This window comes from Somniosus microcephalus, chromosome 15 (genome assembly GCF_052327205.1).
Source record: "Somniosus microcephalus isolate GS21.2 chromosome 15, FLI_Smic_1.0, whole genome shotgun sequence".
Classification (NCBI taxonomy): domain Eukaryota; kingdom Metazoa; phylum Chordata; class Chondrichthyes; order Squaliformes; family Somniosidae; genus Somniosus; species Somniosus microcephalus.
This window is the reverse complement of record NC_141001.1, coordinates 120,765,853-120,781,708: the sequence shown is the minus strand read 5'-3', so window position 1 is coordinate 120,781,708 and position 15,856 is coordinate 120,765,853. Positions and strand designations below refer to the sequence as shown.

General features: G+C 50.2%; 1 protein-coding gene across 1 annotated transcript in view; it reads left to right on the top strand.

The window, feature by feature from the left end:
- The window catches only part of LOC147107190 (F-actin-monooxygenase mical2-like), a 413,970-nt gene that overhangs the window by 163,027 nt on the left and 235,087 nt on the right, over positions 1 to 15,856 (top strand). The window contains exons 8-9 of the mRNA XM_086008370.1: positions 2,492 to 2,749; positions 7,197 to 7,312. Coding sequence (XP_085864496.1) covers positions 2,492 to 2,749; positions 7,197 to 7,312 — 374 coding nt within the window. The remainder of the gene's footprint in view (positions 1 to 2,491; positions 2,750 to 7,196; positions 7,313 to 15,856) is intronic.

Sequence of the window (15,856 nt, the reverse complement as noted above, 5' to 3'; positions counted from 1 at the left end):
AGAGTCTGCTCCTCTCACTCTCACTGGCTTAGAGTCTGCTCCTCTCACTCTCACTGGCTTAGAGTCTGCTCCTCTCACTCTCACTGGCTTAGAGTCTGCTCCTCTCACTCTCGCACACAGTTCTCATTGCATTGTTCCTGCTTCCCATTGTTCTCCCCTTGCTCTTGGGCACACGTGTGCTCTCTCTCTCTCTTGCTTGATCTTTCTCAAACTCTCTCTCTCTAGCTCTCTCACTTGCTCTCCTTTCTCACACTCTTTCTCGCTCTCTTCTTTCTCATGCTCTCTTACTCGCCTTTCTCACTCTCCTTTCTCACTCTCACTCCCTCACTCTCCTTTCTCACTCTCTCACTCTCCTTTCTCGCCCTCTCCCGCTCTCCTTTCCCACACTCTCTTTCTCTTTCGCTCACTCCTTTCTCACATTCTCTCTCGCTCTCTCCTTTCCCTCTCGCTCTTTCTCTCTCTCTCGCTCTTTCTCCTTTCGCTCTCTCTCTCCTTGCTCACACTCTGTTTCGCTCTCTCTCTCCCTCTCTCCTTTATCTCTCTCTCTCTCTCGCTCTTTCTCCTTTCGCTCTCTCTCTCTCTCTCCTTGCTCACACTCTGTCTCGCGCTCTCTCTCTCTCTCTCCCTCTCTCCTTGCTCACACTCTCTCTCTCTCCTTGCTCACACTCTCTCTCTCTCCCTCTCTCCTTGCTCTCACTCTGTCTCGCTCTCTCTCTCCCTCTCTCCTTTATCTCTCTCTCTCTCTCACTCGTTCTCCTTTCTCTCTCTCTCCCTCTCTCCTTGCTCACACTCTGTCTTGCTCTCTCTCTCCCTCGCTCCTTTCTCTCTCTCTCCCTCTCTCCTTGCTCTCACTCTGTCTCGCTCTCTCTCTCCCTCTCTCCTTTATCTCTCTCTCGCTCTTTCTCCTTTCTCTCTCTCTCTCCCTCTCTCCTTGCTCTCTCTCTCGCTCGTTCTCCTTTCTCTCTCTCTCCCTCTCTCCTTGCTCACACTCTGTCTCGCTCTCTCCTAACTCCTATCTCTGCCGCTGACGCTCACTGTCGATCTGTGGTCACTGAAGTGCCCTGTCATGTTATGTTTGTTCTTGTTGTGGAACACTTCCCCTTCTATCAGGATTAGTGTACCACCTCACCCTGCCCCCACCTTTACAACACGACATCAGCACAAAACTAAGTTTTGAAAAATGTTGGGATTTGAAGAATGTTGTATCATCGAATCAAACAGCACAGAAGCCTGTGCCGGCTCTTTGAAAGAGCTCTCCAATTAGTCCCACTGCCCCCTGCTCTTTCCCCACAGTCCTGCAACTGTTCCCACTTCCAGTATTTATCCAATTCCCTTTTGAAAGTTACTATTGAATATGCTTCCACCGTCCTTTCAGGCAGCGCGTTCCAGATCACAACAACTCGCTGCGTAAAATAATGTTTCCTCCTGTCCCCCTCTGGGTCTTTTGCCAATAAATGAATCACAGATTGACAACATCGTCTCACACCATCCAATCGTCTAATATTGTGTAACTCATAGTTCCCTATGATTCTGGTTTTTTTTATGAAAAGGACTTGCATTTCTCCAGCGCCTTTCATGTCCTCAGGACATCCCAAACCACTTTACATACAGCCAGTGAAGTCATACATAGAATTACATCGAAGTTCCAAACAGGCCATTCGGCCCATCCAGTCCGTGTCAGCCCGTACCCGCCACATAAGCAAACAGTTCTAATCGCAATTACCTGCCCTGTTCCCATTATCCCTCCGACCCCCTTTCCTTCATCTGCCTCCGCAATCTAATCCTCAATGTTGACAACCACTAACCCTGGGAGTGAACCCCACAGCCTCGCAACTCCCCGTGTGTGAGAGTTTCTCCCGCCCTCTCTTCCAAATCTCTTCACATTTAATCTCTAAATCTCATACTCTTTATGTACAACCAACACCACTGAAACAGATTATCTGGTCATTATCATATTGCTGTCTGTGGGAGCTTGCTGTGCGCAAATTGGGTGCCGCGTTTCCTACATTACAACAGTGAATACACTTCAAAAAGTACTTCATTGGCTGTAAAGTGCTTTGGGACGTCCTGAGGTGGTGAAAGGCGCTGGAGAAATGCAAGACTGTCTTTGTTTCTTTCTCACTGCCAACAGTTTGTTTTTGGAAACTCAACGATTGTAAATCAGTAAGGGGAAGATAGGAACAGGAGGAGGCCATTCAGCCCCTCGAGCCTCTTCCGCATTCAATCAGATCATGTCTGATCTGTACCTTAACTCCATCTACCCGCCTTGGTTCTGTAACCCTTTATACCCTTACCCAACAAAAAATCTGTCTATCTCAGTTTTGACATTTTTCGATTGGCTTCAACAGATTTTTACCACCCTTTGTGTGAAGAAGTGCTTCCTGACATCACCCCTGAACGGCCTGGCTCTAATTTTAAGGAGGGGGTGTGGGGGAAGGGGGAGGCTTCTCCCATCTCACTGACTCTCTCTTTGCGTGCGTTCTTCCTGCAGGATTATATCGATACGGAGATGCTTCTGTGTGGTGAGAACGTGAATCAGGACGCCCTCCTGTCCTACGCGAGGGAAGCGGCCGACTTCGCCACGAATTACCAGCTGCCCGCCTTGGACTTTGCAATGAACCACAACGATCAGCCCGACGTGGCCATGTTCGACTTCACCTGCATGTACGCCTCTGAGAACGCTGCGTTGGTCCGGGAGAGGTGCGGCCATCGACTGCTCGTGGCCCTCGTCGGAGACAGTCTGTTAGAGGCGAGTACTTTTTAAGCTCTGCTTTTCCCTTATTTGGTAGGGTGGTTTTTTTTTCTCTCTATGGACTTGCACTCCCGGTATGGAGCGCTCTTCACGTCGGGAATTCTCCTGCAGAGGGCAGAGGGCAGCGCGCTGGGAGTTCAGAGCATTGCAAGAGAGGGACAGGAGGAGGCCCTTCAGCCCCTCGAGCCTGTTCTGCAGTTCAGTTATTTTTATTCGTTCCTGGGATGTGGGCGTCGCTGGCAAGGCCGGCATTTATTGTCCATCCCTAATTGCCCTCGAGAAGGTGGTGGTGAGCCACCTACAGCGGAGTGGCTTGCTAGGCCATTTCAGAGTCAACCACATTGCTGTGGGTCTGGAGTCACATATAGGCCAGACCGGGTAAGGACGGCAGATTTCCTTCCCTAAAGGACATTAGTGAACCAGATGGGATTTTACGACAATCCGGTATTTTCCTGGTCACTATTACTGAGACTAGCTTTTTATTACAGATTTATTTAATTAACTGAATTTAAATTCCCCAGCTGCCGTGGTGGGATTTGAACTCACGTCTCCAGACCACGAGTCCACTGTGCTACTGTCTCCCTAGATCATGCCTGACCTGTGTCCGAACTCCATTTTCTAGCCTTGGCTCCCTATCCCTCGATACCCTGACCCAACAAAAATCCACCGGTCTCAGTCTTGAAAGCTCCAGTTGACCACAGCTTTTTGGGGGAGAGAGTTCCAGATTTCCACCACCCTTTGTGTGAAGAAGTGCTTCCTGACATCATCCCTGAACGGCCTGGCTCTAATTTTAAGATTGTGCCCCCTTGTTAAAGATATAGGGCTAAAAATTCAGTTAGGGGCGCCCAGCTCGCCTGGGCGCCGGAATTACCGCTGCGCGCGGAACCACTTGCGCCAGCGGGAAATTCAGTTTCAGCGCCCCAAGTTGAAGCCGGCCGCTAAACAAGGGTTTCGGCGCCCCGCTTGGGGCGCTGAAACTGAATATCGGCGTGTAAAGTGCCGCAGCGCCACCCGCTGCGGCGCGGCACGCTGCGGTACTGCAGGCCTTCCTCCCACTGTTAAGGGGGAGGTGCCTGCAACAGCGCGATCCCCGCTCGCGAGTGCCGGCAAATGAGCCCGGCACCAAGGAGAAGTGCCGGGCTCTCTGGAAACAGCCGGCAATGCCGCGGGGGGGGGGGGGGTGTAGGAGGCCGGGGAAGGAGGTGCGGGCAGGCGGCCGCCGAAAAAGCGGCCGGCCGCACCTCCACCTTAAATCGCCCCAGTACCAGCACAGGTAGGCCCCGTGTACCGGTCGCTGTTTGTGGCCGGCGCGGGCGAGGCGGCAGCAACCAAATATGGCCAGCGGGGCGATAGCGGGGCGCTGCGCACACCGATGACGTCATCGGTGGCGGCGCAGCGCTAATGGCTAACGCCGCCATTAGCGCCCCGCTAAATATCGCGGTAGGTTTGCACAGTGGCGCAAAAGCCCTCTTTGGGCGCAAACTGGTGGCGCAGGCCACTGAATTTCTAGGCCATAAAGAGGTATTAAAATCTCCCCTTAACCTTCTCTGTGCTAAGGAGAACAACCCCAGCTTCTCTCGTCTCTCCACATTAACTGAAGTCCCTCATCCCTGGTATCATTCTGGTCAATCTCTGCACCTCTTGTTCTGGGCTCCCCCACCAGAGGGAATAGTTTCTCTAAGTATCTACCCTGTGGAATCCATTTCATCATCTTAAACACGTCAATTAGATCATGCCATTGGGAAATGGACCTGTCACACGCTGGTGCCAATCTCAGTGCTCAACTGAAGTGCTGGCTAAGGCCTGTCTTGGAACTATAGAGGGAGCTCACTCTGCATTTGGGTGGTTGCCTTGTGAGGTGTTCAAACTGCAGGCCATGTGGGACCTCTCAAACCCTGTCAATCCAGCCCTTGCAGACCAGTTAACTCAGTCCCATTTGTGTTTGTAGTTCTTGTTTTCTGGTTGGCCCTTCTCCAAATGTTTTATGCTGTTACTATACCGCTGTATAAGCCTTAGTTCAGAACACCAAGATCTCAACAGCTTAAATACATTGCACAGGATGACATCGGATATACGGCACAGAAACAGGCCATTCGGCCCAACCAGTCCATGCCAGCGTTTATGCTCCACTCGAGCCTCCCCCCCGTCTTTCCTCATCTAAATCTATCAGCATAACCCTCTATTCCCTTCTCCCTCATATGCTTATCCAGCCTCCCCTTAAATGCATCGATACTATTCGCTTCAACCACTCCCTGTGGTAGCGAGTTCCGCATTCTCACCACTCTCTGGGTAAAGAAGTTTCTTCTGAATTCCCAATTGGATTTCTTGGTGACTATCTTATATTGATGGCCTCTAGTTTTGCTCTTCCCCACAAGTGGAAACACTCTCTCTGTATCCACTCTATCAAAACCTTTCATAATTTTAAAGACCTCTATTAGGTCACCCCTCAGCCTACTTTTTTTTCAAGAGAAAAGAGACCCAGCCTGTTCATCCTTTCCTGATATGTAGACCCTCGCATTTCTGGTATCCTCCTTGTACATGTTGAGTGCAGTAATGTAATGCTTGTAGTGCTGGACCAGCAAAGGTGTTTCACTGAATTTAGCAAGTATCTAGTGTAATTCGAGGGCTGGCACCAGGAACATTGCCGATTAAACCACTAATTTATCATTAAAAACCCAACTGGTTCACTAGTGTCTGTCGGGGAAGGGAACCTCCTGCCCTACCTGGTCAGGCCCACACCTGATTCCCGTCCCACGCTATACGGTTTGCTCTTAATGCCCTCTGAGGTGGCCAAGCAAACTCCTCCGCTGCGGAAACAATCATCTGTTGAGAATGGGGGGTCGGGGGGCCAATAAAGGCAGCCTTGCCAGTGACACCCACCTCCCAAGAATGAATTTTAGAAATGTAATGGGCACATGTATTTAAAATTAACACCTGGTCCTGAGGCTCCATGGTGGACACTCAGGAGGCCCATTGAGACCAAAAGCCTGGTCATTCCTGTCTTAATCAAAAAAGAAAGAAAGACTTGCATTTATATAGTGCCTCTCACGACCTCAGGATGTCCCCAAGCACTTTACAGCCAATTAAACACACCTGAAGTGTAGTTATTGCTGTATTGTAGGAAATTTGCAGCCAATTTGTGCACAGCAAGCTCCCACAGACATAATGACCAGATTATCTGATTTACTGATATTGGTTGAAGGATAAATATTGGTCCAGGACACCAGGGAGAACTCCCCTGCTCTTTCAAATATTGCCGTGGGATCTTTTACATCCACCTGAGAGGGCGGATGGGTGTCTGGGTTTAACATCTCATCCGAAAAATGACCCCTCTGACAGCGCAGTGCTCCCTCAGTGCTGCCCCTCCGACAGTGCAGCATTCCCTCAGTACTGCCCCTCTGAGAGTGCAATGCTCCCTTAGTACTGCCCCTCAAACAGTGCGGCGCTCCCTCAGTACTGCCCCTCCTATAGTGCAGCACTCCCTCAGTACTGCCCCTCTGACAGTGCAGCACTCCCTCAGTACTGCCCCTCCGACAGTGCAGCACTCCCTCAGTACTGCCCCTCCGACAGTGCCGCACTCCCTCATTATTGACCCTCTGACAGTGCGATGCTCCCTCATTATTGACCCTTTGACAGTGCAGCGCTCCCTCATTATTGACCCTTTGACAGTGCAGCACTCCCTCAGTACTGCCCCTCCGACAGTGCGGTGCTCCCTCAGTACTGCCCCTCCGACAGTGCGGCACTCCCTCAGTACTGCCCCACCAACAGTGTGGCGCTCCCTCAATACTGCCCCTCCGACAGTGTGGCGTTCCCTCAGTACTGCCCCTCCGACAGTGCGGCGCTCCCTCAGTACTGCCCCTCCGACAGTGCGGCGCTCCCTCAGTACTGCCCCTCCGACAGTGCAGCGCTCCCTCAGTACTGCCCCTCCGACAGTGCTGCGCTCCCTCAGTACTGCCCCTCCGACAGTGTGGTGCTCCCTCAGTACTGCCTCTCCGACAGTGCGGCGCTCCCTCAGTACTGCCCCTCCGACAGTGCGGCGCTCCCTCAGTACTGCACTGGAGAGTGAGCCTGGATTTTTGTGCTCAAGTCTCTGGAGTGGGACTTGAACCCACGACCTTCTGACTCAGAGGTGAGGGTGCTGCCCACTGAGCCACGGCTGACACTCAGTTAATCAATGAGAGCCTCACGGTGAGAGTGCCCGATCAGACTTATTGCAGTGCCGATGTTGACTCGTCCGTCAGAAGTTGGTTGACACTAATCGGCGAGCAGGAGAAGGTCCACTCTCCACCACTTGTATCTCTCATTGCCCTGAGAAGGCCGGGCGAAAAGGAACGCTGTAACCACTCGTAACCAAGCGCTCCGTGCCTGACCGCTGCTGGCTATCTGTCCCTTTTTTGCTTTGTGTGCTAACTTCTCTTCCTGTGTTCTTTTGAACAAATTGCAGCCATTTTGGCCGATGGGAACTGGCTGTGCCCGGGGATTCCTGGCCGCTTTAGACACGGCGTGGATGGTGAAGAGATGGGCACAGGACATCCCGTCTCTGGAGATCTTGGCAGAGAGGTAAGAGAAGGGGTTATTAAAATAGTGAAAGATTGGGGAATGCAGATGCTCAAAGGAATCTGGGTGTCCTTGTACATGAGTCACTGAAAGTGAATGTGCAGGTGCAGCAAGCCATTAGGAAGGCAAATGTTGTGCTGGCCTTCATTACAAGAGGATTTGAGTACAGGAGTAAAGAAGTCTTACTCCAATTATATAGGACCTTGGTGAGACCACACCTGGAGTACTGTGTACAATTTTGGTCTCCTTACCTAAGGAAGGATATACTTGCCATAGAGGGAGTGCAACGAAAGTTCACGAGATTGATTCCTGGGATGGCGGGACTGTCGTATGAGAAGAGATTGAGTAAGCTAGGCCTGTATTCTCTTGAATTCAGAAGAATGAGAGGGGATCTCATTGAAGCATACAAAATTATTACAGGGCTTGATAGGATGGATGCTGGGAGAATGTTTCCCTTGGCTGGGGAGTCTAGAACCAGGGGCCACAGCCTCAGGATAAAGGGTAGGCCATTCAGGACTGAGATGAGAAGAAATTTCTTCACACAGAGGGTGGTGAATCTTTGGAATTCTCTACGCCAGAGGGCTGTGGCGGCTCAGTCATTGGGTATATTCAAAATAGAAATCGATAGATTTCTGACTAGTAAGGGCATCAAGGGATATGGCGATAGGGCCGGTGAATGGAGTTGAGGCAGAAGATCAGCCATGAGCTCATTGAATGGCGGAGCAGGCTCGAAGGGCCGAATGGCCGACTCCTGCTCCTATTTCTTATGTTCTTAGGTTCTTAAATGTGTAGGTGTGTGAGTGTCTGTGAAGTAGTTTGTCAGATTCCGGAGGAAGTTTCAACCTTTTTCTGCACGGCAAAGATTGAACAGACTGGGGCTCTTTTCTCTAGAAAAGAGAAAACGGAGGGGGTGACCTGATCGAGGTCTTTAAGATTATGAAAGGGTTCTAAAGGGTAGAGGTAGAGAAGATGTTTCCACTTGTGGGGAAGACCAGAACTAGGGGCCATAAATGTAAGATAGTCACTAATGAATCTAATAGGGAATTAAAAAAAATATATTAATTCCTGGGATGTGGGCGTCGCTGGCAAGGCCAGCATTTATTGCCCATCCCCTAGTTGCCCCTTGAGAAGGTGGTGGTGAGCCTCCTTCTTGAACCGCTGCAGTCCGTGTGGTGAAGGTGCTCCCACAGTGCTGTTAGGGAGGGAGTTCCAGGATTTTGACCCAGTGACGATGAAGGATCGGCCGATATATTTCCAAGTCAGGATGGTGTGTGACTTGGAGGGGAACTTGGAGGTGGTGGTGTTCCCATGCGCCTGCTGCCCTTGTCCTTCTAGGTGGAAGAGGTCGCGGGTTTGGGAGGTGCTGCCGAAGGAGCCTTGGCAAGTTGCTGCAGTGCATCTTGTAGATGGTACACACTGCAGCCATGGTGCGCCGGTGGTGGATGGAGTGAATGTTTAATGTGATAGAGGGGGTGCCAATCAAGCAAACTGCTTTGTCCTGGATGATGTCGAGCTTCTTGAGTGTTGTTGGAGCTGCACTCATCCAGGCAAGTGGAGAGTATTCCATCGCACTCCTGACTTGTGCCTTGTAGATGGTGGAAAGGCTTTGGAGAGTCAGGAGGTGAGACACTCACCACAGAATACCTAGCCTCTGACCTGCTCTTGATGCCACAGTATTTATATATTCAGGAGAGACTTTACCCAGAGAGTGGTGCGAATGTGGAACTCGCTACCACAGGGAGTGGTTGAGGTGGATAGCACAGATGCATTTAAGGGGAGGCTAGATGTGATCGGAGAAAGGAATAGGAGGATATGTTGATAGGGTGAGATGAAGAGGGGTGGGAGGAGGCTGGTGTGGAGCAGAAACACCAACACGGACAAGTGGGGCCGAATGGCCTGTTTCTGTGCTGTGAATTCCATGGAATTCTAAGTTTATTTTGGGGTGTGACTCCACTGAACGACCTTTACAGAATAAGTGGTTTCTAGGCGGCAACAGAATGTTTAGAATAACAATCCCTGCACGGGGCTTCAGTGTTATTGCAAGGATTGTCAACTGGAAAAATATTACAAACCAACACCGAACATAGACTGGAATTTCTTTTGCTAATCTGTGCTGTCGTAGTGATAGAATTGGACCGATGCTTAACGCACAGTCTCAGGGCATTTTTAACATGTTTTTATTTATTCATTCTCGGGATGTGGGCATCGTTGGCAAGTCCAGCATTTATTGCCCATCCCTAGTTGCCCTCGAGAAGGTGGTGGTGAGCCGCCTTCTTGAACCGCTGCAGTCCGTGTGGTGAAGGTGCTCCCACAGTGCTGTTAGGGAGGGAGTTCCAGGATTTTGACCCAGTGACGATGAAGGCATGGCCGATATATTTCCAAGTCAGGATGGTGTGTGACTTGGAGGTGGTGGTGTTCCCATGCGTCTGCTGCCCTTGTCCTTCCAGGTGGAAGAGGTCGCGGGTTTGGGAGGTGCTGTCGCAGAAGCCTTGGCGAGTTGCTGCAGTGCATCTTGTAGATGGTCCACACTGCAGCCACGGTACGCCGGTGGGGGAGGGAGTGAATGTTTAAGGTGGTGGATGGGGTGCCAGTCAAGCAGACTGCTTTGTCCTGGATGGTGTCGAGCTTCTTGAGTGTTGAATGTTGAGAGCTGCATGAAATAAGTGCCAGGGATTGGGCTGCTGAATATCTGCAGAGAGCCGGGCTCTTCCACGACGGCTATTTTAAGGTTTCTTGTTGTTGTTCTGTTTGTTCTTGGGGAGTGGCTGAAGGCACTAGTATTATGGGATGGATTGCTGGGCCACTTCAGAGGGAAACCCTATAGGGTGGGTCTACGGAAAGATGGCAGGCTTCTTCCCCTAGTTAGCATTCGTGAACCAGTTGAGTTTTTTTTAAGGGAAAGCTTAAGAGAGGGAGGGAGAAAGGAATAGAAGGATATGCTGATGGGGTGAGATGAAGAGGGGTGGGAGGAGCCTCATGTGGAGCATAAACACCAGCACAGAGCAGTTGGACCGAATAGCTTGAAAATGCAGTTAATTAATTAAATCTGGAATAAAAAGCTAGTATCAGTAATGGTGCCCATGAAACTATCGGATTGTCATTAAAAACCCATCTGGTTCACTAATGCCCTTCAGGGAAGGAAATCTGCCGTCTTATCCGGTCTGGCCTATATGTGACTCCAGACCTGCAGCAATGGGGTTGACTCTTAACTGCCCTCTGAAATGGCCCAGCGAGTCACTCAGTTGTACCAAATCCGCTACAAAGAACAGTGGTTCAAGAAGGCGGCCCACCACCACCTTCTCGAGGGGCAATTAGGGGACGGGCAATAAACGCTGGTCTTCTCGGCGACGCCCACATCCCGTGAATTAATATAAAAAAAAGAATGGCCTGTTTCTGTGCCGTGAATTCAATATTGGCCCAGAAATTCGGATCGGGGGCTTCCCGTGGGTGCAAGCCCCCGATCTGCACTTACCTAGCGCGCCGGCCGTTGAGCTGTGGGCCCGCGTGGGATTCCGATCTTGGGCCTGCTCCAACTGCCGGCGCGCAGTGCTTGCGTATCCCAGGGGCGCAGTTAGTTCGATGCGTCCCCTGGGATCACGTGGGCCATGGAGAGCCATTCGGAGCAGGGAATCTCCATTCATAGGTCTGACAGGAAGAGCTGTCAAAACTTAGAAATACTACGGGCCCCATAACATCACTAAATCTTCAAATAAATTTTTTTTTAAATCACATTTTTTAAATAAACTATAAATTACATGAAATAACTATTTTAAACAATAATTTAAATTTTAAAAAAAATTTTTAATTTTCTAACGGGGCTAAAAATAAACTTACCTTGCTTTAAAGTATTTAAAAAATAATAAACCTGTGGAAAAAATGTTTTAATTTTAATTAATTCACTACTTACCTTGTTAAAAGCAGGCCTTACGCCTGCTTTTTACATGTCTAACTCCTGGAGACTTACCCTCCCAGGAAAACCTGCAAAAAAAACGTAAGTTCAATGCGCACGCGCAGCCTCCCCCGCACACGCGTTCGAACTCTGAACCTCTTCGTTCAGGGGATCGGAAGTGCCGGTTTCCCGCGCATGCGCAGTGCATGCAGGAAACCGGCACTTCCATTGGGCTTACGGGTGAGTACCCCGTGCGTACTCACCCGTGGAGACCCGAAGTTCTGGGCCAATATGATTCGTGAAGGGCCAATTGCTTTGATTTTTTTTTGTCCCTGATGCCAGCCACAAATTCAGGCTTGCCATGTTGAGGTTTGAACTTATGACCTCATAACCACTACATTACCATAACCAGTTGCATCACAGCCTAGAACCAGCTGTTGGCATTACTAGTGCAGCACGGTGGCATAGTGGTTAGCACTGTTGCCTCACAGCGCCAGGGACCCGGGTTCAAATTCGGCCTCGGGTGACTGTCTGTGTGGAGTTTGCACATTCTCCCCGTGTTTGCGTGGGTTTCCTCCGGTGCTCCGGTTTCCTCCCACAGTCCAAAGATGTGCGGGTTAGGATGATTGGCTATGATAAAAAAAAAAATTGTCCCTTAGTGTTAGGGGGGGATTAAATACGTGGGGTTACGGGGATAGGGCTTGGGTGGGATGGCTGTTGGTGTAGGGACCGGGTGCTAGGGTTTGGATGATCAGCCATGATCTCGTTGAATGGCGGAGCAGGCTCGAAGGGCCAAATGGCCTACTCCTGCTCCTAGTTTCTATGTTTCTATGTTTCTAGTGGATTAATGCGAAATCCACTCATATACCAGCCTTCAGCCCACTGTTCCAGCATTAACCTATTCTAAATAAACTGTTCAACAAAGGCGTTAAAACAGGGTGAGGCATATCGAGCAAATAATAAGATAAAGGGATTTGATCGGGTAGATAGAAATAATCTATTTCCTCTGGTGGGGGGAGCCCAGAACAATTCTAGCCAGGCGGTTCAGGGGTGTTGTCAGGAAGCACTTCTTCACACAAAGGGTAGTGGAAATCTGGAACTCTCTCCCCTGTCGAGGCTGGGGGTCAATTGGAGCTTTCAAGAGTTGCGATGGATAGACTTTTGTTGGGTAAGGGTATCAAGGGATACGGAGCAAAGGCAGGTAAGTGGAGTTAAGATACAGATCAGCCACGATCTCATTGAATGGCGGAACTGGCTCGAGTGGGCTGAATGGCCTCCCCCTGTTTCTCTGAATATGATTGTGTTTGTTTGCTATCGACGCTGACAGTAACCCATCGGCTCCATAAACCGCTCAGGGCGGCCCTAATTTGGAGCGTGATGCCTGAGCTGAGAATGCAAGGAATGAAGCTGTGACCGAGAGCCCTTTGGGTGGGGATGGGGCCGTCAAGCCAGGGCACTCAGAGTCCAATACTGTTCCTGACCCTCAACAGGCAGAACACACCGACCCCCACTGTTGTGAAGACTGAATTGTGTTCCTGGGACAGTTTCCAGGCAGTGAGTTTGTGATCTGTTGAGTCCAGTGTTTTTACGGATTTATTTGGATTGCAGATATGGCAAGAATGCTTTTTAGCAAAAGCTGTAATAGATTTGGCCGCGAAACCTTCATTACCTTCACCCATCTGCCATCTAAATAATCCAGGAGGATTTTCAAAACATGAAGCCTTGAATGAGAGGTTGAACCTACACAATGTTTCAACTGCTATCTCTCCCGTACTGATCTTCAGTCTTATACCAAAGTATTGCTGCACTGTGTGCGGGCAAGACCTAACGTTGCAGACTCGAGGGAGAAGGAGGGAGGGAGGGTGGGAGTGTGGGAGGTGGGGGGGGAGGTGGGGCGGAGAGAGAACACACTTGAATATTTTAGCACCTTTCATGACCTCAGGATGTCCCGGAGCTCTTTATACATCTGGAAAAAAAACTACTTAATTGGCTGTAGTCACTTATAATGTGACGTTTGCCAGCTCTGCTATCGACTGGGGAGGGCCATTATCCACTCCAATATAGAGGATAATGAAGGTTCTGCAACATCGGAGGAACAATCCTGCCTTTTAAATATTGCCGCGGGAGCTTCTACATGCAGGCGGATGGGGTTTAATGCCTCATCCAAAAGATGGCACCTGTGACAGTGCAGCACTCCCCCAGTGCTGCTCTCGAACGGTTCCCTGGCCTATGATCTCAGGTCCTGCAGTGGGGCTAGAACCCACATCTCCAATGAGAGAGTGCTGCCAACTATGCAGGAACATTCAAAATTAAGTTCAATGTCTTTGAATAAAATAGGTTTTAGGGTGGGAGAGAAGAGTACATTTTTTTTTTAATTCATTCGTTCCTGGGATGTGGGCGTTGCTGGCAAGGCCGTCATTTATTGCCCATCCCTAGTTGCCCCTTGAGAAGGTGGTGGTGAGCCGCCTTCTTGAACCGCTGCAGTCCGTGTGGTGAAGGTGCTCCCACAGTGCTGTTAGGGAGGGAGTTCCAGGATTTTGACCCAGCGACGATGAAGGAACGGCCAATATATTTCCTGGAGGTGGTGGTGTTCCCATGCGGCTGCTGCCCTTGTCCTTCTAGGTGGTAGAGGTCGCGGGTTTGGGAGGTATTTAACATAATAGGCCAGATCTTGCTTGAAAACAAATGGTATATTAACGACGCACGCCGTTATTAATGCACAAATCATCCAGCGAGTTCAGGGGATGAAGAGATTCGCCGTGAGTTGTGAATCTCCGGAACTTGCTGGTCGAATTACGTCGCTCTGCTGTTTGCTTCACACAAATGGCATCTCGCCCTCAACCTCCCTGTTATTTTAAGAACTTGCTGGATTTGTACATTAATTGCTCATTAAACTCACCGCAGAAAGTTAGGGCTGGAACTTAACAACGTAAGTATCCTTTTAACAAGGTGATAATTGTTAATGCGATGCCAATCAACCTCTCTGGCCCAGAAAGAGAACAATTTAAACTGTTCAATGTCATTCCTACATGTAGTAAATTGTTGTTAGAGATTTTAAAATTTTAAAATTTCAAATTACTTTGCCTTTCTGTCTCTTAATCCAATCTTTCTTTCCTTCTCTTTAATTCTCTTTCTGTACCTGATTTGACTCTAATTCACCCGATTTCCTTCTCCATCGTTCCTCTGTTTCTTTCTCAATCCTTTAATCTCATTGGTTGAGGAGATAGACTGTTGGTCCCATCATTCACTGAGGTCCCAGATACCTCGTTGCCTTCGCTGCGCCGTTATCAGCTCGCACTCCCGGCGAGTTACAGGGTAAATTACATTCAAACTGAAGGGTGAGGGATGCCCCACTTCAGCAAGATCCAGCCCAACATTTTATAAAGCCTTGTAGGGCATAGTGATGTTTTCAGTTTATTTCCCGTACTCCGTGATATCCCACCATGTTTGGTACCAACCCTAAACGGGACCCTATTCAGCTGTCGGTCAGTGAGATCATCACATAATCCAGGCTGATGCTCCCAGTGCAGTGCTGAGGGAGCGCTGCACTGTCGGAGGTGCTGTCTTTTGGATGAGACGTTAAACCGAGGCCCCGTCTGCACTCTCAGGTGGATGTCTCACGCAGCCAATATTTCGAAGAAGAGCAGGGGACTTCTCCCCGGTGTCCTGGCCAATATTTATCCCTGAACCAACATCACTAAAACTCATTGGCCTAGAAATTCAGTATCGCCATGTTTGGGGCGCTACAGTCGAGCGTGCACTAAATTTAGCGCCCGGCGCAACTTAGCGCCACCTTCACCGAAATTGAGTTGCATTGCCCCAAGAGGTTGCTGCTGTGCTAAAGCAGGCGGTGCACGACTATCCTAAGGCGCTAAGCTGGCGAGCCGAGGCGCTACCACCGAGGGCGGGTGCAGCGCAGGTGCGGCGAGTTAGCGATTGCAGGCAGACACGCTGGCGCCGGTCACCTCTTAAAGGGGGAGGGTCGATTTGGCTTGCAGCCACGCCCTGCACATTGGAGCCCTGATTCTAGGCCTGGACAGACCTGCTGCGACATTGTTACGCCTACGACCATGGAGAAGGCGAGGGAGTGAGCGCAGCGCTTCAGTGAGGGGGCCCTGAAGGTTCTGGTTGGCGCAGTGGAGCGCAGGCGACCTATCCTCTTTCCTGACAGTGGCAGGAGGCCGCTGCCCAGCGAATATAGAAAAGCTTGGAGGGAGGTGGCACACAGAGTGACCTCCAGCAGCATGGTCCCTAGGACACCAACGCAATGCAGGAAGAAGTTCAACGGCCTCACTCGGGTTGTCAGGGTGAGTACCCTTTCCAGTATCCTCCTCATCCCTGCATGTGCACCTCACTTTATGGCCAAAGGGTCCTGAAAGCCCCAATACCCAGCCCTCATCCAACACCTATGGGACTCTCATGAAAATCACATGCACATTCACCACTTTACACACTGTCAGGGCTATTTGACCATGGGAGGCAGTGCAGCCAAGATCAGGGCTTGACACTGTCAGGGCTATTCCACCATGGGAGGCAGTGCAGGCAAGATCAGGGCTTGACACTGTCAGGGCTATTCCACCATGGGAGGCAGTGCAGGCAAGATCAGGGCTTGACACTGTCAGGGCTATTCCAACATGGGAGGCAGTGCAGGCAAGATG